This window comes from Dendrobates tinctorius, unplaced genomic scaffold (assembly GCF_039654945.1).
Source record: "Dendrobates tinctorius isolate UK_male_01 unplaced genomic scaffold, ASM3965494v1 ptg000017l, whole genome shotgun sequence".
Lineage (NCBI taxonomy): Eukaryota > Metazoa > Chordata > Amphibia > Anura > Dendrobatidae > Dendrobates > Dendrobates tinctorius.
In genome coordinates, this window is record NW_027361685.1 from 4,382,096 (window position 1) to 4,407,204 (window position 25,109).

Here is a 25,109-nt window from a genome sequence, read left to right on the forward strand (position 1 = left end):
AAAATTGTAGCCCTGCACCAGGCTGGGAAGACTGAATCTGCAATAGCCAACCAGCTTGGAGTGAAGAAATCAACTGTGGGAGCAATAATTAGAAAATGGAAGACATACAAGACCACTGATAATCTCCCTCGATCTGGTGCTCCACGCAAAATCCCACCCCGTGGGGTCAGAATGATCACAAGAACGGTGAGCAAAAATCCCAGAACCACGCGGGGGGACCTAGTGAATGAACTGCAGAGAGCTGGGACCAATGTAACAAGGCCTACCATAAGTAACACACTACGCCACCATGGACTCAGATCCTGCAGTGCCAGACGTGTCCCACTGCTTAAGCCTGTACATGTCCGGGCCCGTCTGAAGTTTGCTAGAGAGCATTTGGATGATCCAGAGGAGTTTTGGGAGAATGTCCTATGGTCTGATGAAACCAAACTGGAACTGTTTGGTAGAAACACAACTTGTCGTGTTTGGAGGAAAAAGAATACTGAGTTGCATCCATCAAACACCATACCTACTGTAAAGCATGGTGGTGGAAACATCATGCTTTGGGGCTGTTTCTCTGCAAAAGGGGCCAGGACGACTGATCCGGGTACATGAAAGAATGAATGGGGCCATGTATCGTGAGATTTTGAGTGCAAACCTCCTTCCATCAGCAAGGGCATTGAATATGAAACGTGGCTGGGTCTTTCAACATGACAATGATCCAAAGCACACCGCCAGGGCAACAAAGGAGTGGCTTCGTAAGAAGCATTTCAAGGTCCTGGAGTGGCCTAGCCAGTCTCCAGATCTCAACCCTATAGAAAACCTTTGGAGGGAGTTGAAAGTCCGTGTTGCCAAGCGAAAAGCCAAAAACATCACTGCTCTAGAGGAGATCTGCATGGAGGAATGGGTCAACATACCAACAACAGTGTGTGGCAACCTTGTGAAGACTTACAGAAAACGTTTGACCTCTGTCATTGCCAACAAAGGATATATCACAAAGTATTGAGATGAAATTTTGTTTCTGACCAAATACTTATTTTCCACCATAATATGCAAATAAAATGAAAAAAAAACAGACAATGTGATTTTCTGGATTTTTTTTTCTCAGTTTGTCTCCCATAGTTGAGGTCTACCTATGATGTAAATTACAGACGCCTCTAATCTTTTTAAGTGGTGGAACTTGCACTATTGCTGACTGACTAAATACTTTTTTGCCCCACTGTATATATATGCATACGTGTATGTGTGTGAGTATATATATATACTGTACAGTATATACATGATTGCATATATGCCATTATTATGCCTAGACACTCTTTTCAGCTGATGTAATACATGGGTGTAATGCTTAGGTTGCTATCCTTATCTAACGTACAAAAATAAAATGTCATACCTTTACTTCTCTGGTAACGTAGATAAGAATTGTTTACAGCTAAGCATATTCCAATGTATGCACTATATTTGAAAATGTAGTATTTTGAACACCCTATTCTTTTCTTATTTAAACTCTAAGAATCTGTATGGAGTCAGACAGATGACTGCCCACAGCTGGTGTGGTTGTCAATCTTTCTCCATGCCGGCATGACAAATAAAGGATCTTACTTATTCAGGTCTGGACGATTTCTAATTGGAAGACTAAAACCACTGACATTTAGTACGTTGGCCGAGAAATCCAACACCTTTCCCTCACCGGTGAGTACTGTAAACCGTGCACGGGGGAGTAAGTCCTCCGCCTTGACAGTAGGCGTCACCAGGGGCATTATCAGTTATCCCGGTCTGAGGGAAAGTGACGGATTTCGTATAGTCTAAGGATCTCTGGGAATCGTCTGTATCTGAATACAGGTAAGAACATTTACTAGTTTTCATTATATTCGGTAACCTTGTTAATCCAGTATGAATGTTATTCTAGGAATTGAATGGGGACTGTTATTGTAGACTTTTCCAATTGGAGTTTGTGATTGGCTCCTGTAAGTTGGAAGTTGTTTACATGCAATTGGAGTTATAATAACTCCTGTAAGTTGCGAAGCTCCATAGGAATGGGGTTTGTTCTTGTAAAAAATTCTGTAGAATGGGTACAAAGCCAGTGTGAGAAGGCAACTGTGTGTGCACGTTAAATTGATCTAGATGGGAGAATCGAGGGAGATTCTCGTCGGATTAAGGAATCCGCTGGATTAACCTAAAATAGAACCCAGTATAAGATGAATTTTGCCAGTATTCTGTTTTGTCTTCTGTACTTTGTTGAATGTTGTTTCCTGGTAAGTGTGCTGTTTTGTCTGTCTTTTAAAATTATATAGAACTAAAACGCCATAACTATATGTTTTATGTTACACATGAGACTCCTTGAATGTTATCTTGAGTGAATGTATAAGGATTGAAATATAAAATCCTGACTGTATAGGGGAGTCCAGTAGGCGTGGTTGACAGTCACCTGTGAACTGGAGACAAATCATAGGTTATTATAGTGGTATAAATCACCTAGGTACACGCCACCTGATCCCCATAGAGAATATTCTATGTTGTATTGTTATATGTTTTTCTTTTAATAACACAGAGTGACTGAACCCTCCTCGTTTCACTGAGGAGAGTCTGCGCCGGTGGTGCTCTGAATACCTGATATTAAGAACGGGAACGTCTCTGGATATAAAGAGGCGGTGTCATTGGACTTTATCTCAGCAGTTCAGGTTGTAAGAGTATGAGGGAACTTTACTCTCTTGTCTTATATGTCTCTGTGTATGTGTGTATGTCCAGTCCCTAACTGTGAAAATCGTTGTGTGTTTGTACTGTAAAGGGGGGTAACATCACCGATTTTGTGACGTTATAGCGATATCGCTACGTCACCGATTTTGTGACATTATAGTGATATCGCTAGCGATATTGCTATGTGTGATACTTACCTCCGACCGGCTCCCCCGCTGTCCATCGCTGATCGCGCGAGAATGTCTGGCTCCATTTCTCGTTGTCAGCTTCCTGCTGGGGCTTCCTGCTGGTGCCGACGAGCGACGCGTGGAGGTGGGCGGGAGGACGTCAGGATCGCTGTGTGTGAAAGGTAAGTATCATCCGCTGCGTCGCTGCTGCATCGCTGGTGAGGTCTGCCTGTGTGACAGCTCACTAGCGATCATTTAGCGATGCACTAGCGATCCTGACCTGGTCGGATCGCTGGTCAGATCGCTGGTACATCGCTAAATGTAAAGGGGCCTTTGCACTAGTCCGAAGTCCTTGTGAGCATATGTATCTTTGTGATATCAGTAGCCATAGTCCTTGGGGCACTTTGTTATTATTACACTGTGTTGTCACACTCGCCCCTTACAGGCCTTCATCGGACGGAGGTGGCACGATATAGATACAAGCTGGTGAATACCTAGGACATAGTGTAATCAGTGAGGATTATTTAGATCCTGGATATTAGTAGCAGTAATTGAATTGTCGCTACTGGTTTATTATCTTCTTGTTGACTTATGAATTTCACTGATATTTGTTAGATTTCATACAAGTGGGTAGAAATCCATTGTGCTCCAGGGTTTATATTGTGTATAGTCCTCATCTTGTTTGTCTTTTGTGTTTAAGAATTTCATGTAACATCCTTATGGGACTTTGTCCCATAGCTATATTTTAAGGTTTTGTCCTCATTGTAAAGGTACTGTCACACTTAGCGATGCACCAGCGATCCCGACCAGCGATATGACACGGTCAGGATCGCTGGTGCATCGCTAAGTGGTCGCTAGTGAGCTGCCACACAGGCAGATCTCACCAGCAACATCGCAGGGGTCGGGGGTTGTTACTTACCTGTCAGACGAGGCGATCCTGATGTCCTCCCGCCCGCGTCCACGCGTTGCTCGTCGGCGCCAGCAGGAAGCCCAGCAGGAAGCCCAGCAGGAAGCTGACGACGAGAAACGGTCCAGGACGTTCTCGCGCGATCAGCGATAACCAGCGGGGGAGCGGGTTGTAGGTAAGTATCAGACAATGATATCGCTAGCAATATTGCTATAACGTCATAAAAACCAGTGACGTTATAGCGATATTGCTAGCGATATCGCTTAGTGTGACAGGCCCTTAAGGCAGAATTGTTATTGACCATTTCATCTGATGGCTGGAAAGTTATTAAGATTGTACCAAGAGGGTATCCCTGGAATGAGACCGGATATGGTCCTTCCTCATCAGGTACCCAGAGAGAACAGTCTTCAGATCAGATGTGCAGTGTGTCCTTATTGGTAACTTATAGGCCTAACTCTTATATATCATAACAAATAGAGAGTAAACATTCTATATCCCTGACAATGTCTTTTTAATCTTGAAAAACTAGGAGACGGCACCACCAAGAGCACACAGTCCTGAGGTGGGAGATAAGCTGTGAGCCTGAGGATTGTTGTGGAATGTGGTTGTGGTTTTAAGATAAGAAGGGGCCACTAGAAGAGCTGAGTGTGTCCCCTGACAGATGGGTTGTATTTGATGGTAAACTACTTTGATAAAATGTGAAAATTTGGTACAAGAAATGTGTAATGAGAGGAAATATTTAATTTGGCTAAAGTAGAAATACATTTATAAAACACTGTATTTCCAGAAGTAACCGTCCTTGTGGGAGGCCATGAGGTCACTTCTCTTGTTGATTCAGCAGCAGCACTAGAACCTTAGTACATCCAGAAGAGATACCGACTATTGGACTGTCTGCTGCCTGCATAGTGGTAAAAGGAGCAAGTGGTAAGACACAGAGGACCATTGTCTACGCAGGCTCGGACTGGCCCACCGGAGAACCGGAGGATTCTCCGGTGGGCCCAGGCACTGACACCTGCTGGCTTACTGGCCAGCAAGTGCCTAGGGCCCCACTGCTCCAAGGGCCCCCACTGCTCGAGGGCCCCCAAGTCAGTGGGTATAGGGCCCCTGAGTCAAGGGGGCCCACCCTGTGCCAGCTAGCAGCAGCAGGAGACAAGTTCCTGTCCCCGCTGCTAAAACGAAATTAATATTCACGCTTCTCCATGCCCCTATGGGTGTGGAGAGGCGTGAATACCATTCCTCTTTAATAGTGGGCAGCCCATCCCCAGCACCGCACCACACACACATCACCGTATCACTCTCACACACAGCACCACATACACTGCACCGTATCACTCTCACACACAGCACCACATACACTGCACCGTATCACTCTCACACACAGCACCACACACACATCACCGTATCACTCTCACACACAGCACCACACACACTGCACCGTATCACTCTCACACACAGCACCACACACACTGCACCGTATCACTCTCACACACAGCACCACACACACAGCACCGTATCACTCTCACACACAGCACCACATACACTGCACCGTATCACTCTCACACACAGCACCACACACACATCACCGTATCACTCTCACACACAGCACCACACACACTGCACCGTATCACTCTCACACACAGCACCACACACACTGCACCGTATCACTCTCACACACAGCACCACACACACTGCACCGTATCACTCTCACACACAGCACCACACACACAGCACCGTATCACTCTCACACACAGCACCACACACACTGCACCGTATCACTCTCACACACAGCACCACACACTGCACCGTATCACTCTCACACACAGCACCACACACACAGCACCGTATCACTCTCACACACAGCACCACACACACAGCCCCGTATCACTCTCACACACAGCACCACATACACTGCACCGTATCACTCTCACACACAGCACCACACACACAGCACCGTATCACTCTCACACACAGCACCACATACACTGCACCGTATCACTCTCACACACAGCACCACACACACTGCACCGTATCACTCTCACACACAGCACCACATACACTGCACCGTATCACTCTCACACACAGCACCACACACACAGCACCGTATCACTCTCACACACAGCACCACACACACAGCACCGTATCACTCTCACACACAGCACCACACACACTGCACCGTATCACTCTCACACACAGCACCACATACACTGCACCGTATCACTCTCACACACAGCACCACACACACAGCACCGTATCACTCTCACACACAGCACCACACACACAGCACCGTATCACTCTCACACACAGCACCACATACACTGCACCGTATCACTCTCACACACAGCACCACACACACAGCACCGTATCACTCTCACACACAGCACCACACACACTGCACCGTATCACTCTCACACACAGCACCACACACACTGCACCGTATCACTCTCACACACAGCACCACACACACAGCACCGTATCACTCTCACACACAGCACCACACACACAGCACCGTATCACTCTCACACACAGCACCACATACACTGCACCGTATCACTCTCACACACAGCACCACACACACAGCACCGTATCACTCTCACACACAGCACCACACACACTGCACCGTATCACTCTCACACACAGCACCACACACACTGCACCGTATCACTCTCACACACAGCACCACACACACAGCACCGTATCACTCTCACACACAGCACCACACACACAGCACCGTATCACTCTCACACACAGCACCACACACACAGCACCGTATCACTCTCACACACAGCACCACACACACTGCACCGTATCACTCTCACACACAGCACCACACACACTGCACCGTATCACTCTCACACACAGCACCACATACACTGCACCGTATCACTCTCACACACAGCACCACACACACAGCACCGTATCACTCTCACACACAGCACCACACACACAGCACCGTATCACTCTCACACACAGCACCACACACACTGCACCGTATCACTCTCACACACAGCACCACACACACAGCACCGTATCACTCTCACACACAGCACCACATACACTGCACCGTATCACTCTCACACACAGCACCACACACACAGCACCGTATCACTCTCACACACAGCACCACACACACTGCACCGTATCACTCTCACACACAGCACCACATACACTGCACCGTGTCACTCTCACACACAGCACCACACACACTGCACCGTATCACTCTCACACACAGCACCACACACACAGCACCGTATCACTCTCACACGCAGCACCACACACACAGCACCGTATCACTCTCACACACAGCACCACACACACAGCACCGTATCACTCTCACACACAGCACCACACACACAGCACCGTATCACTCTCACACACAGCACCACACACACTGCACCGTATCACTCTCACACACAGCACCACATACACTGCACCGTATCACTCTCACACACAGCACCACACACACTGCACCGTATCACTCTCACACACAGCACCACACACACAGCACCGTATCACTCTCACACACAGCACCACACACACAGCACCGTATCACTCTCACACACAGCACCACATACACTGCACCGTATCACTCTCACACACAGCACCACACACACTGCACCGTATCACTCTCACACACAGCACCACATACACTGCACCGTATCACTCTCACACACAGCACCACATACACTGCACCGTATCACTCTCACACACAGCACCACACACACTGCACCGTATCACTCTCACACACAGCACCACACACACAGCACCGTATCACTCTCACACACAGCACCACACACACAGCACCGTATCACTCTCACACACAGCACCACACACACTGCACCGTATCACTCTCACACACAGCACCACATACACTGCACCGTATCACTCTCACACACAGCACCACACACACTGCACCGTATCACTCTCACACACAGCACCACATACACTGCACCGTATCACTCTCACACACAGCACCACACACACTGCACCGTATCACTCTCACACACAGCACCACACACACTGCACCGTATCACTCTCACACACAGCACCACACACACAGCACCGTATCACTCTCACACACAGCACCACATACACTGCACCGTATCACTCTCACACACAGCACCACATACACTGCACCGTATCACTCTCACACACAGCACCACATACACTGCACCGTATCACTCTCACACACAGCACCACACACACTGCACCGTATCACTCTCACACACAGCACCACATACACTGCACCGTATCACTCTCACACACAGCACCACACACACTGCACCGTATCACTCTCACACACAGCACCACATACACTGCACCGTATCACTCTCACACACAGCACCACATACACTGCACCGTATCACTCTCACACACAGCACCACACACACAGCACCGTATCACTCTCACACACAGCACCACATACACTGCACCGTATCACTCTCACACACAGCACCGTATCACTCTCACACACAGCACCACATACACTGCACCGTATCACTCTCACACACAGCACCACACACACAGCACCGTATCACTCTCACACACAGCACCACACACACAGCACCGTATCACTCTCACACACAGCACCACACACACTGCACCGTATCACTCTCACACACAGCACCACATACACTGCACCGTATCACTCTCACACACAGCACCACACACACAGCACCGTATCACTCTCACACACAGCACCACACACACAGCACCGTATCACTCTCACACACAGCACCACATACACTGCACCGTATCACTCTCACACACAGCACCACACACACAGCACCGTATCACTCTCACACACAGCACCACACACACTGCACCGTATCACTCTCACACACAGCACCACACACACTGCACCGTATCACTCTCACACACAGCACCACACACACAGCACCGTATCACTCTCACACACAGCACCACACACACTGCACCGTATCACTCTCACACACAGCACCACATACACTGCACCGTATCACTCTCACACACAGCACCACACACACAGCACCGTATCACTCTCACACACAGCACCACACACACAGCACCGTATCACTCTCACACACAGCACCACATACACTGCACCGTATCACTCTCACACACAGCACCACACACACAGCACCGTATCACTCTCACACACAGCACCACATACACTGCACCGTATCACTCTCACACACAGCACCACACACACAGCACCGTATCACTCTCACACACAGCACCACACACACTGCACCGTATCACTCTCACACACAGCACCACATACACTGCACCGTGTCACTCTCACACACAGCACCACACACACTGCACCGTATCACTCTCACACACAGCACCACACACACAGCACCGTATCACTCTCACACGCAGCACCACACACACAGCACCGTATCACTCTCACACACAGCACCACACACACAGCACCGTATCACTCTCACACACAGCACCACACACACAGCACCGTATCACTCTCACACACAGCACCACACACACTGCACCGTATCACTCTCACACACAGCACCACATACACTGCACCGTATCACTCTCACACACAGCACCACACACACTGCACCGTATCACTCTCACACACAGCACCACACACACAGCACCGTATCACTCACACACAGCACCACACACACAGCACCGTATCACTCTCACACACAGCACCACATACACTGCACCGTATCACTCTCACACACAGCACCACACACACTGCACCGTATCACTCTCACACACAGCACCACATACACTGCACCGTATCACTCTCACACACAGCACCACATACACTGCACCGTATCACTCTCACACACAGCACCACATACACTGCACCGTATCACTCTCACACACAGCACCACATACACAGCACCGTATCACTCTCACACACAGCACCACACACACTGCACCGTATCACTCTCACACACAGCACCACATACACTGCACCGTATCACTCTCACACACAGCACCACACACACTGCACCGTATCACTCTCACACACAGCACCACATACACTGCACCGTATCACTCTCACACACAGCACCACATACACTGCACCGTATCACTCTCACACACAGCACCACATACACTGCACCGTATCACTCTCACACACAGCACCACATACACTGCACCGTATCACTCTCACACACAGCACCACACACACTGCACCGTATCACTCTCACACACAGCACCACATACACTGCACCGTATCACTCTCACACACAGCACCACATACACTGCACCGTATCACTCTCACACACAGCACCACACACACTGCACCGTATCACTCTCACACACAGCACCACACACACAGCACCGTATCACTCTCACACACAGCACCACACACACAGCACCGTATCACTCTCACACACAGCACCACACACACTGCACCGTATCACTCTCACACACAGCACCACATACACTGCACCGTATCACTCTCACACACAGCACCACACACACTGCACCGTATCACTCTCACACACAGCACCACATACACTGCACCGTATCACTCTCACACACAGCACCACACACACTGCACCGTATCACTCTCACACACAGCACCACACACACTGCACCGTATCACTCTCACACACAGCACCACACACACAGCACCGTATCACTCTCACACACAGCACCACACACACAGCACCGTATCACTCTCACACACAGCACCACATACACTGCACCATATCACTCTCACACACAGCACCACATACACTGCACCGTATCACTCTCACACACAGCACCACATACACTGCACCGTATCACTCTCACACACAGCACCACATACACTGCACCGTATCACTCTCACACACAGCACCACACACACTGCACCGTATCACTCTCACACACAGCACCACATACACTGCACCGTATCACTCTCACACACAGCACCACACACACTGCACCGTATCACTCTCACACACAGCACCACATACACTGCACCGTATCACTCTCACACACAGCACCACATACACTGCACCGTATCACTCTCACACACAGCACCACACACACAGCACCGTATCACTCTCACACACAGCACCACACACACAGCACCGTATCACTCTCACACACAGCACCACACACACTGCACCGTATCACTCTCACACACAGCACCACACACACAGCACCGTATCACTCTCACACACAGCACCACACACACATCACCGTATCACTCTCACACACAGCACCACATACACACACAGGCACACAGCACATCACACCTCCCCGCAGCCGCAGCACTTCCCGGCTTCCTGCTTTCTGGGCGTTTCCTGTCTGTGACAGCCCAGCGGGATGATATCATCATCCAGTGTTCTGTATCAGAGGGAAAGCTGCCAGAGAGAAAGAGGCTTCCGGGATGTGCTGCTGCGGGGAGGTGAGTTGTGCTGTGTGCCTGCGTGTGTATGTGGTGCTGTGTGTGTGTGAGAGTGATGCGGTGCTGTGTGTGTGTGATGAGTTGCTATGTGAGTGAGTGATGCGGACCGGTGCTGTGTGTATGTGTGTGTGTGTGAGGGGTGGTGGGAGGCAATGATGGAGGTGATGGGCAATGATATTGGTGGGGGAAGCAATGATGGAGGTGATGATCAATGATGGCAGTGGGGGAGACAATGATGGAGGTGATGGGCAATGATATTAGTGGGGGAAGCAATGATGGAGGTGATCGGCAGTGATATTGGTGGGGGGAGGCAATGATGGCAGTGGGGGAGACAATACTGGAGGTGATGGGCAATGTTATTGTTGGGGGGAGGCAACAATGGAGGTGATGGGCAATGGTGGTGGTGGGGGGAGGCAATAATGGAGGTGATGGGCAATTATGGAGGTGATGGACAATGATGGAGGTAATGGGCAATGATGGCAGTGGGGGAGACAATGATGGAGGTGATGGCCAATGATATTGATGGGGAAGCAATAATGGAGGTGATGGGCAATGATGGCGGTGAGGAGGCAATGATGGAGGTGATGGCCAATGATGGAGGTGATGGGTAATGATGGAGGGGATGGGTAATGATGGAGGTGATGGACAATGATGGAGGTAATGGGCAATGATGGCAGTGGGGGAGACAATGATGGAGGTGATGGGCAATGATATTGGTGGGGGAGGCAATGATGGCAGTGGGGGAGACAATGATGGAGGTGATGGGCAATGATATTGGTGGGGGAGGCAATAATGGAGGTGATGGGCAATGATGGTGGTGGGGGGAGGTAATAATGGAGGTGATGGGCAATGATGGCGGTGGGGGAGGCAATGATGGAGGTGATGGGCAATGATGGAGGTGATGGACAATGATGGAGGTAATGGGCAATGATAGTGGTGGGGGAGGCAATGATGGAGGTGATGGACAATGATGGTGGGGGAGGCAATGATGGAGGTGATGGGCAATGATTGGTGGGGAGGCAATGATGGAGGTGATGGACAATGATGGAGGTGGGGATGCAATGATTGAGGTGGGGGAGGCAATAATGGAGGTGATGGGCAATGATGGTGGTGGGGAGAGGCAATAATGAAGGTGATGGGCAATGATGGCGGTGGGGGAGGCAATCATGGAGGTGATGGGCAATGATGGTGGTGGGGGAGGCAATGATGGAGGTGATAAAATGGACAATGATGGTGGGGAGGAGGCAATGATTGAGGTGATGGAATGGGCAGTGGTGGGGAGAATGATAGGGATGGTGGGGGAGAAGGAAATGATGGAGGTGGTGATGAGGACAATGATGGGGTGGAGAGGGGCTGCATTATACTTTATGAGGGGGCTACATTATATTCTGATGGGGACTGCATTATTCTCAGGGGACATTATATTCTGGGGGGCTACATCATACTATATGAGGGGGCTACAGTATACTCTATGGGGGTCTGCATTATATTCTGTGGTGGGGCGGCATTATTCTCTCAGGGGACTACATTATATTCTGGGGGGCTACATCATACTATATGAGGGGGCAGCATTATGCCCTATTAGGGGGCTACAGTATTCTCTATGGGGAGGCTGCATTATACTCTGTGTTGGTGCTGTATTATACTATATGGGGGGGCTGCATTACGCCCTATGAGGGTGCTACATTACATTCTATGGTGGGGACTGTGTTATACCTTATGAGGGGGTTGCATTATATTTTATGAGGGAGGCTACATTATATTCTAGGGCTAGCCCTCTATGATTCTACCCCAACCCCTGCTACATAATTAAGACGTGTACTACCTTATATTATACCCTGATATTAGCGTGTCTTACCACACAATTGGTGGTCTTGTATTTATTTCTATGTAGCTACATAGTGGGCCCCAAGAATGATTTTCTCTGGTGGGCCCGAGGTGCTCCAGTCCGACGCTGTGTCTCTGCCTGTGGAGTGTTCTTGGACACTCTATACTGGGATCATAAGGCAACTGTGTCGCCAGTTGTAAACTACAAGGAAAGAGAAGAATGGCTGATTAGGGCGCTCAGACCAAGACAGACACTTGTGTTGGATGGAAAAGAAACTTCTTTACTTGGTCATTATGTCCTCACAAAGCTTTTCGGCAGTGAATGCACCTTTATCAGGTGATGCATCATTTTACACCCTTCTTGGGTGAGCGGCTTGGTGCAGCACGGACCCAGCAGGCTTCCAACCATCCTGCAAGGCCTGAAAGTCGGAGGACCTGTGTTGACATCAGCATCACGTGACGCCCCTTGTGACCGGCTAACCTTGGAACCTGGAAGCCAGGATGACGAATGGTGCACGATAAGCACAGCAGGCTCTGCAAACGTGGTTATTCCGGCAGCATAACCACGGCAGGTTAGTGGACTTTGTTCTTAACCTACTCTATTTGACCACCGGGTATCACACCAGGAGCGCCCCTCCTCTCTCCTATTTTGTTTCTACTATCAGTTGTAATCTGTCAGAACAAATTAAATTGTTGTTTTTGCTTTTTAGAGGCCCTGTGCCACATGTTTCCCTCTCCAGATGTAAAGTAGATCATGGAAATTCCTTGGTGATTTTGTTGGAGTGTAAGGAAAGTAACGATGGGAGGATTTGGGTGATGGCTCATTTTACAATACCAGACTGCAGGCATATTCACAAGTACTAAAGTGGAACACCATTTCTAAACCCAGTGTCCACCTGCAGCGAGGCAGGGGAACGAGTGAGAAATGCTGATCCTTTCCTAGAATTAGAGGAGGAATTGACCACATACCCAGGATCTTTGTGGTCCTCAGGACCTGCAGATGTGGGATTGATAAAAGGGGTGATTATACCCTGTCCAGCTCACCTTGTAACACAGCCTTGTTTCCAGTAGGGAGGGCGCCCCCATCTGTAAACGAGGCTGTGATTCCAAGAGCCCCCACAGTGCCGGACCCCCATACTCTGCTGAATGACTGGAGGCCGGGACATAAGGTCTTTACAGTGATGTCAGTAATGTCTTCAGCATCCTGGTACATCCAGAGAGCCAGGTTTGGTTTGTACTCACATATAAGGGGAGCAGGTATACAGTCACCGGAATCCCACAAGGGTACTGTGAATCACCTACTATTGTTTCCAGGTAAAATTGGCTAACCTAGCTCAGTGTGAGTCACCAGAAGGAGCCAGATGCTCTTATATGTGGATGACATGCTATTGGCATTTAAAAAAAGAATACAAACAAATTGGTAACCAAAGTGGTTATCTTTAAAGATGCCCTATATGTATAAACTGCCCAGTGACCTCCTAAGATATGTCACAGTATTGAGCCATGGCATAAGCTATGTCTCAACAGGAGGGATGGTAGAGATCATATCTTACGTATTTATGATGTATGACTTTACTAACTATTAAAAATTTTTTGTTTAATCTGCATTACTTGTGCAAAAACATAATTCCTAAGGGAACATGAGACCAGAGAGAGGACAATGTCCTCACCCTGAATACTTATTCCAACACATTTGTATGGATTTTATTGAACAAGTGTGAGGGAAAAAGTCCGGCCTTGTTATTATGGATGCTTTCAGCAGGTGGATTGAAGCTGTCCACCCTGATGCATTAATGGTACCGAAGGCCCTTCTAAAGGAAATCATACCCAGATTTGGGGTTCCAGAAAATATATAGTAAACTAAGTAATGTTATTATTACCTAAAACATTGTCAATTGAGTTGGGAAACCGCTGTGCCTGTCATCCTCAGTCAGCCGGACTGGTTGGGAGACACAGTGGGAGCTTGAAAAATAGGTTGACAAAGACCATGCAGGAAACAGGAAAAATTGGTTGCACTGTCTCCTATTGGTTGTACTAAATATGTATGTCACACGGACTTCGGTAGTGCTGACAGGCTTTGAAGTCATATACGGGAGATCTTTTCTGTCACCTCAGCTAAAACCCTTTAGAAGGATAGATGAGGAAGGTGATTGTACATTAGCAGAATATATGGCTAAGATATTAACTCACAAAGAAGTTTCTACTCGTAGTTTTTTTCCAGGAAACTCACTAACAAAACCTGAGATTGTGAAACTTGCAGACTGGGTCCTTGTGAAGGTGATAAAGAAGAAACACCAGCACCATCCTAAGTGGGAAGGTCCTTACCAGGTCCTGTGGACTACTCCTACTGCGGTCAAGATTCTTGGATCCATCTCTCATACTGTAAACTTGTCAGACAGGTAGGGACAGAGTAGGATCTGACTTGCTTGTCAAAGTCCAGCTACAAAGGGAGGTTTTCCACAAGGGAAAGCTTGTCTCAAACTGGTGGTCTCCCATTCATCCCCTTACCCGGACAAGACGGTCAGATCTAGGATGTGTACATCAGGGTTAGTCACATGTATATTCTTCGTGACCATAGTGATGGGAGAGTGGAGGGTAATAGACCCAGCAGGAGAGGAAAGTCCAGGGTGGTAGAATGGTTTCAGATTTAAGACTTTAAATCCTACTTTTGAAATTGGGCAGGAGGCCGCCATGTTAGTGGATTTCTGTCTGTTGTATATATGATGTAGAGACAGGGAACAAGCTGTGAAACTAGCAGAGTCTGATAAATATGTCTGTGTTATGAGCTCTAATAGCAGAGGGGATGAATGTGTGTGACTGGAGTAAAGCAGCATGGACAATTGTAGCCCGAGACTATAGGTATAAGCCTTATGGCTACATAGATTTTAAAGCCTGATTCTCTATTAGGAGAAAGGAGATCCCCTTACACAAATAAGAATAATTGTAATCAGCTACTGAGAACTTTTAAAAACCCCTAAGATGAGGGATCAAAGGTTAGAAGAGCTGATATGTCAGGATTAGAGCCAATATGATATTTCTACATAGAAGTTCAGAATAATAGCACATAGACCCAAGGAAGGTATGCCAGAGAGAACCATAACAGAGTCCATAGGGTTCATAGTTAGATTGTCTAACCTAACTTATGAAGATAAACTAGCTCTAGAGAGAGTCTGTGAGGAGACGAATGAAAGGTTAGAATGGTTTAAATATATTGCAAAAAGCTTAAAAAAATTAAGTTGTATAGTAAAACTTATGTCTGCTCAGAAAGGGAAGGAAAATGTAAAATGTTATCATTTTTATATCCTCCACATGAGAAACCGGATATCCCACCACAGGTGATTGCTAATCCTGGTAACTATACTTGTTCTAGTCTTCCAGGGCATGGGCACGACTTCGGAGAGCTCCAAGGCGACTCTTGTAGAGAATGGATCATTGTCTCCCACAGGGCCAAGTACTCAGCCATATGGTCAGACCACACTACCCTGAGAGCGGATATATGGTGGTTATGCGGTGATAAAAGGATAAGAGCCAGACTACCACATGGTTCCCGAGGGGATTGTGCAGTGGTCCAGCCAATCATGCCGTTCCACCTGTTGTCAACAGAGATATGGCCAAAGGTACGTAGTGGAAGAGACAGAAGCATGAAACTCCGCAAGGATCCTTCCATTCTAGTATCTACAGAGTTGACATTGGAGTTCCCAGGGGAGTGACCACCGAGTACAAGGCTAGGAACCAGGTAGCAGCCGGGTGGGAATCCATAATTTGGTGGGTGATTATAAAAATGAATGTAGATTGGATAAACTACTTATACTATAACCAGCAGAGATTTGTTAATTATACCCGAGATGCAGTTAAAGGGATAGCTGAGCAATTAGGACCAACTTCTCTCATGGCTTGGTGGAATAGGATGGCATTAGACAAGTTCTTAGCAGAAAAGGGAGGTGTATATAAAATGTTTGGAGGATTTTGTTGCACCCTTTATCCCTAATACAGATCCCGATGGGAGTATCTCCAAAGCTCTTGATGGACTGACTGCCCTGTCTAATGAATTAGCAGACAACTCTGGATGTGATGACATATTCACTTCCTGGACTCAAGGATGGTTTGGGAAATGGTCCAGATTATTCACTTCTGCGTTGACATCTCTTACCATCGTGGCCGGAGTGCTGATTGTTTGTGGATGCTGTGCTATTCTATGCATTAGAGGACTTGTTCAAAGACTGATTGACTCTGCCATAACAAAAAGTATGCATCAAGGAATGGAGACCTTGGAATCCAAGGAAAGAATGAAAATTTTGGGACTTAATAATAAATACGTATACTGAACATATTACTCTCCCTCTATATTATATGAAGATCTTCTGTGAAATCTGACAAAAAGAAATCTGTCCCCAATGTGTACAGATAGATGATTTTATTACAAGATGAGGGAATGTTATAATAATTGTAATGAAGTCCTTTTATGTGTATATATATGTATGTATATATATGTCTATATACATATGTGTAGGAGTATGTATATATACAATATGTACACATGATTGCATATGCCATTTATTTTGCCTAGACTTTGAAACTCTTTTAGCTTACGTATTGTGAATATATGGGTGTTACCTTTGGGTGTTACTTTTTGTGAACGTTAGCTGGCTTTCCTTGTCTTGCGTGACTTCTCTGGTAACGTAGATAAGGATTACAACAGCTAGGCATATTGTATGTGCTATTTCTGCAAACGCAGTAGTTAGAACACCCTTTCGGCTCTGCTATTTAAACTCTTAAGAATATGTATTGAGTTAGACAGAGGACGGCCCACACCTAGTGTGGCTGTCATTCTCTCTCCGTGCCGGCATGACCAAATAAAGAAACATCTTACTTATTCAGGTCTGGACGATTTCTAATTGGAAGACAAAAATCCCTGACACATACTATATACACATATACAGACACACACACTATATACTGCACATGTACACGCTCAGATACATGTATACTTACAAGGTTCTGCGGCTTCACTTGTACAGATCCATTCCCAGGACAGTGTTTTATGAGCAGCCATGATGAGGACTTGAAGGAAATGACACAGATACACAGGGTTGCAGGCATCTTTCTGGCCCTGCTCTGATCTCTGCTGTGCTGTAATTGGCCCCTCCACCTCACTCTCAACTTCTAACCTGACTGTAGGGAGAAAGAGAGAGAGGGAGGCTGGAGGGGGTTTGGGAGAGAAGCTCTAGGACTTCAGAGGATGCACAGTGTTATTCACTGCTGTACACCCTCTGTGCACTTCATAAAGGGGCTGCAGATGCAGGAGGCCCCCTTTGTGGGTGCGGGTCCTGGGCATCTGCCTGGTCTGCTTGCCCCAAACGCCGGCCCTGGACGTGGTAATATTGGCGACTACAGGAAGGGGGTGTTCACTGTTGTACTTTCTGTATTTGGGATACAACTTCAGTAGGAGCCTAAAATCTTTCTCATAGGACTCCTGGGAGAGGGTGTAGACCCAGACTCCATATGGCAATAGCTCAAGAATATTGTTCTAGCCAGAAAGTTGTTGGCTCTACATTGGATACACAATTCTCCCCCAATGATAAAAGGGCTAAAATCCAGGATAAATATCATTCTATGCTTGGAAAGGGGAAGCTTAAGCCCCCGTTACACACTGCGATATCGCTAGCAATATCGCTGTAAAGTCACCGATTTTGTGACGTTATAGCGATATTGCTAGCGATATCGCTGTGTGTGATACTTACCTCCGACCGGCTCCCCCGCTGGTTATCGCTGGTCGTGCGAGAAGCTCCTGGACCATTCCTCATCGGCCACTTCCTGCTGGGCTTCCTGTAGCGCTGACGAGCGACGCGTGGACGCGGGCGGGAGGACGCAGGATCGCCGCGTCTGACAGGTAAGTAGCGACCCCCGTCCCCAGCGATGTCGCTGGTGAGATCTGCCTGTGTGGCAGCTCACTAGCGACCACCTAGCGATGCACCAGCGATCCTGACCTAGGTGTAACAGTACCCTTATATTAAAGGAACGCTCTCAAGAAATCCATCCACATATGGAACAATGGGTAATTACCCCAGGTATTGCTTCAGAAAACCTTCTCAGAAATCCTACACTGAACCTTTTCTCCATTTCCTTACAGTAAACTGGGAATTTATATATTTATACCCAAGGTATCCGCAGATAAGAATTGTCTCAAACCTCACAACTTCCCCTTCTTAGATCTATTCTTTTTCTTTTGATGTCCCAATAGGAAAAAAATAATCAGTCAGGAAATATTCTGATATTTATGTCTCTACAAATGTAAAATTACTATTCCAAAGCATTATACTATAGAGCGAAATCGGGATTTATCTCATTGTAACCGGTTGTTGTATTGTTTACTGGTTTTTCTCTCTTTTTATTGTTTTTCTCACAATATTTGTTTAAGAAAAACACAATGTTAGTAATTCTTTGTTTTGTTCAATAAAAAGGATCTGATTGAAAAAAGGCGATAAAGTTGTTAATAGATGAAACGATAGAAAATACCAAGATCACATGAGAAGGTGCTCGTACGAATTCACAGATAAATGTGGTCACTCATTGGCAAGGAGGTTATATCCATGCATGCAAAGGACATATGTATCCAAAATAAAAGAGGCACCCGGGCCAGAAATTCATAACCCCTCTGACACAGCTGAGGCATGTTGTTGCTATTATAGCTCGCTCTATAATATCCATGGATAATACCACGACATGCCACCTAATATTCTGGAAAGAAAAACTGACAAATATATTATGGACGCTGCTCTTCCTTCCTTACAGACCCCTGAGCAGGAGGAACTAGACAAAGCTGTCACTGAGGAAGAGATCGGAGAGGCCATTAAATCATTCCCTATCGGGAAGAGCCCTGGGCCGGATGGAGGCAATAATAGATTTTATAAGATGTTTGCACCCCAGTTATCACCATTTTAGGAGAAGTGATCAGTAATATCTCAGAAGACTCCCTCTCTGCCCCTTAATTACTTGAGGCTGACATAACATTGTTTCTGAAAGCCTGGAGAAGAACCAAATGTCGGCCCTAATTTTCATCCAATATCACTAATTACTGTAGATGTGAAGATACTCTCTAAAGTGATTACAGCCCGGCTCTCCCACTACCTGCCCCCAATTGTTACCGACCATCAGGTTGGCTTTATTAAGGACAGAGAAGCTTGTGAGAAAACATTGTTATTAATGTCACATGCGGAAACCCCTGGGATCCCAATGTGCCTTGTTTCTGCCGACACTGAAGAAGCGTTGGACATAGTGCCCGGACTTTCTTGAAGATCACCCTACGACATATTGGGTTGGGCCTTTTCTTGTTATCTATCATTCTCTCCTTATACACTGACCCTAAACTGATAATTAGGGGAGACGGCCTTCTATCCGACACATTATCTATTAATAATGGGACGAGACAAGGGCGCCCCTCATCACTTCTCCTATACACACCGGTGATGGAGCATTTAGTGGTGGCATTACGTATAAATCCCGATATTAGTGGGTTACTATAGGCTCACAGCTCCATACACTCGCTCTATACACAGGTGACTTGTGGCTCTATGTTTCACCCCAATGATCTCATTTCCCTCTGTAATAAAGGAATTCGGAGAATTCAGCCATGGAAGGAATTTTATAGTCAACTCCTCTAAATCAGAAGCCATGAACATAACGCTGACCTGACACAGCTAATTTCTAACTTTCCCTGTAAGTGGCAGAAAGACGCAATTAACCCCTTCATGCTGCGGGACATTTTCGTTTTTTTGTTTCTATTCTTTCCTTCCCCTCTTCCCAGAGCCATAACTCTTTATCTCTCTCTCCACATAGACATATGAGGGCTTGATGTTTGCAGGGTGAGTTGTACTTTTCAATGACTCCCTTAGTTTTACCACATAGTGCACTCAAAAACGAGGAAAAATTCCAAGTGCGGTGAAATTGTGAAAAAAACAATTCTGACATTGTTTTTTGTGAATTGTTTTTGTACATTTTGTGGTATAATTGACCGTGTAATATGATTCTCCTCATCACTATGATTACGGCAACACCGAACATGTCCAGGTTTTATTATTCTTTTAGTGGAGAAAAAAATCTGAGGTTTGGAAAGAAACATTTTTGGAGCAGTTCCTCCATTTTCCGAGCCCCGTAACATTGTTATTTTCCTCCGGTGGAGCTGTATGATGGATTATTTTCTGCAGGACGAGATAACGTTTTTATTAGTACAATTGTGATCGCTCGTTACAGCATTTTTTGTGGAATTGTGCCATCCATAAATATGTAATTTTGTCATTCTCACATTTTTCCTATTTCCGGTGTTTACTTATCGGGTTAATTGTTTTTATGTTTTTTTACAGAGGGGTAAAAGACACACAGGCAGTGCTGTACAAAAACAACAGATAATGTAACAAAAAAGAACAGCGAGCACTGAAGGAGATAAAAACTGCCAAGATCCTGTTATTAGAGAAGCCGATAAAGGCAATAATGTAGTGTTAGTAGCAATGGACAATATAGTAAGGAGCAGAAAGACAGCGATCAGAGAGCAGCACAGAGAAAAACAAGCGCTGATCCCACAAATAACGAGAAGGAACAACTAAGATCTTCTCTGAGATTTCACATAGAGAAGGGACGATTGTCTAATATCAGAGAAACTCTTCCCTGAATTTCCACACAAGCCGCATTGGTGTTATATTCCTAAAGTCCACAAAGACGCAGCGCCCCCACCAGGCCGCCCGATAGTGTGCGGGGTCAGTAACAGAATCTTTATCTACATTTATAGACCGGTGTCTGAGACCATTACTGAGAATAGCACCTGCTCACATCAAGGACACCGGAGATTTATAGAGAACTGTGTCCGGTATAGATTGGCAGGAGGGTTATAAATTGGCTTTGATCGACGTCGGGAGCTTGTACGCACGAATTCCACAAATCACAGGACTGGAAGCAATAACAAATCTATGGAAAAAACTGCTGAAACAGATGACTATATTGGATTCATCCTGGAAAGCCTGAATGTTATATTGTCCCATAAGGCCTTCTCTTTTGGGGGCAGCTGGTCCACCCAGATGACGGGGACAGCGATGGGGGCACCAGATGCTGCAGTCTCACTAATTTGTTCTTGTCAGACTTTGAAAATAAATATATTTATAGTGTAAAACCCCCACCTGACACCTCCGTGCGGACCACCGGTACGTGGATGATGTGTTTCTGGTGTGGGCTGGGACAGAAAGGGGTTAATGATTTCATGAAATATTTGAACGAGGAGAATAAGGTTAATATGAGATTTATTCACAATTTGCACAGAATAACTTAGATTTCTTAGGTGTAAATATTATCTGCCTTGGTCTCTCTGAATTCACCCTTATTTCTACTGGCGAAATTTTCTCGATCAAAACTCCCATGTCGTGTTCCACCAGTTGTGTTACATACGTGATTATATGCTCATACCAGAAATTATATGTGGGAAGGATGACCCAACCCCTCCACAAAAGGCTGAACTCACACCGCTCCAATACTCCATAGGGTTTTCTCCAACATGGGCTTTCACGTCACTGCACCATCAAACACAAGAAAGATTCCACACAACTGAGAATATTCCCCACAGAGGAGATTCCCCCACAGGGTCAGAATCGCATTGGACAACTTCATCGGAAAGAAATCTTCTGGATTTATAAACTAAACCCCCTTACTCCAAATGGCCTCAGTGAGATTACAGATGTTACAGAGGCTCCTGGTGCACCAGCCTGGGATAAGTCAGATCATTTCCGGATCACCGAACACCTTCTGTGACCCAGCTCCACCACTGCTGCCGATCCCCGCCCCAGGGGTTACTGATTTCGGACTGTGGGACAGACCCCCATTTGACGCATCAACTTTTGCCCTATTATCCTTCTGAAAATTTGGGGTGCGTCTTATGGTCTAGTGCGGCTTATAGTCCAAACCAATGAAGGGACTGCTTGGACCGTAACGGGGTCCATCTGAACCCTCAATGCAGAAACCAAATGTCCTGAGAGCTGGACCTGCTGGACCACAAATTGTCATTTCTCCAGGTTACCAAATAAAGAGTTGTCACGTAGAACCTGGAGAACCTGTCTGACATGCTCAGCATGCTCCTCCAGAGGATGGGAGTAACTCAATATATAGTGTTGAGCATTCCGATACTGCAAATATCGGGTATCGGCCAATATTCGCTGTATCGGAATTCCGATACCGAGTACCGATATTTTTTCAATATCGGATACCGGTATCGGAAGTCCCCATAATGCAATGAGCCACTGTTGTGGCTGCTGAAATGATGTCATCATGATGCGCGGTCTGTGCGCATCATGATGCGTGGTCTGTGCCGACTGCGGGGGGTCTGTGCCGACTGCGGGGGGGTCTGTGCCGGCTGCCGGTGGTCTGTATGGGCCTCTCGGGGGTCTGTACAGGCCTGTCGGGGCCTGTGCTGGCTGCCGGTGGTCTGTATGGGCCTCTCGGGGGCCTGTGCCGGCTGCCGGTGGTCTGTACAGGCCTCTCGGGGGCCTGTGCCGGCTGTCGGTGGTCTGTGCCGGCTGCCGGGGGCCTGTGCCGGCTGCCGGTAGTCTGTACGGGCCTCTCGGGGGCCTGTGCTGGCTGTTGATGGTCTGTGCCAGCTGCCGGGGGCCTGTGCCGGCTGCCGGTGGTCTGTGCGGGCCTGCCGGGAGTCTTGTGTGTGTGCAGGCATCATCCGATGGGACTACAAGTCCCATCGGGTGATGCCTGCTACAATGACAGTGATTGACACATTAGCCAATGATGGGACAGTAGTAGTCTCATCAGCCGGCTAATGTGTTGAATGTAAAAAAAAAAAAACATACTACATACATACTACATACTACATATATACTGCATTCATACAACATACATATATACTACATATATACTACAATCATACAACATACTACATACATACTACATATATACTATATTCATACAACATACATACATACTACATTCATACAACATACATACATACTACATACATACTACATATATGCTGCATTCATACAACATACATACTACATAATACATACATACTACATATATACTACATTCATACAACATACTACATACTACATACATGCTACATATATACTACATTCATACAACATACATACATACTACATACATGCTACATATATACTACATTCATACAACATACATACATACTACATATATACTACATTCATACAACATACATACATACTACATACATACTACATACTACATATATACTACATTCATACAACATACTACATACATACTACATATATACTACATTCATACAACATACATATATACTACATACTACATACATACTACATATATGCTACATTCATACAACATACATACATACTACATACATGCTACATATATACTACATTCATACAACATACATACTACATAATACATACATACTACATATATACTACATTCATACAACATACATACATACTACATACTACATACATGCTACATATATACTACATTCATAGAACATACATATATACTACATACATACTTCATATGTGCTACATTCATACAACATACATACATACTACATACATGCTACATATATACTACATTCATACAACATACATACATACTACATATATACTACATTCATACAACATACATACATACTACATACATACTACATACATACTACATGTATACTACATTCATACAACATACAAACATACTACATATATACTACATTCATAAAACATACATACATACTACATAATACATACATACTACATATATTCTACATTCATACAACATACATACATACTACATATATACTACATTCATACAACATACATACATACTACATACTACATACATACTACATGTATACTACATTCATACAACATACATATATACTACATACATACTTCATATATACTACATTCATACAACATACATACAAACTACATATATACTAGATTCATACAACATACATACATACTACATACATGCTACAGATATACTACATTCATACAACATACATACATACTACATACATGCTACATATATACTGCATTCATACAACATACATACATACATACTACATGCTACATACATACTACATATATACTACATTCATACAACATACATACATACTACATACATGCTACATATATACTAC

The 25,109-nt window shown here is 46.0% G+C and overlaps 1 protein-coding gene across 1 annotated transcript in view; it reads right to left on the reverse strand.

Annotated features, from left to right (window-relative positions):
* Positions 1-22,341, reverse strand: part of LOC141082396 (uncharacterized) — a 42,423-nt gene extending 20,082 nt beyond the window's left edge. The window contains exon 1 of the mRNA XM_073566336.1: positions 22,300-22,341. Coding sequence (XP_073422437.1) covers positions 22,300-22,341 — 42 coding nt within the window. The remainder of the gene's footprint in view (positions 1-22,299) is intronic.
* Positions 22,342-25,109: the final 2,768 nt, after the last annotated feature.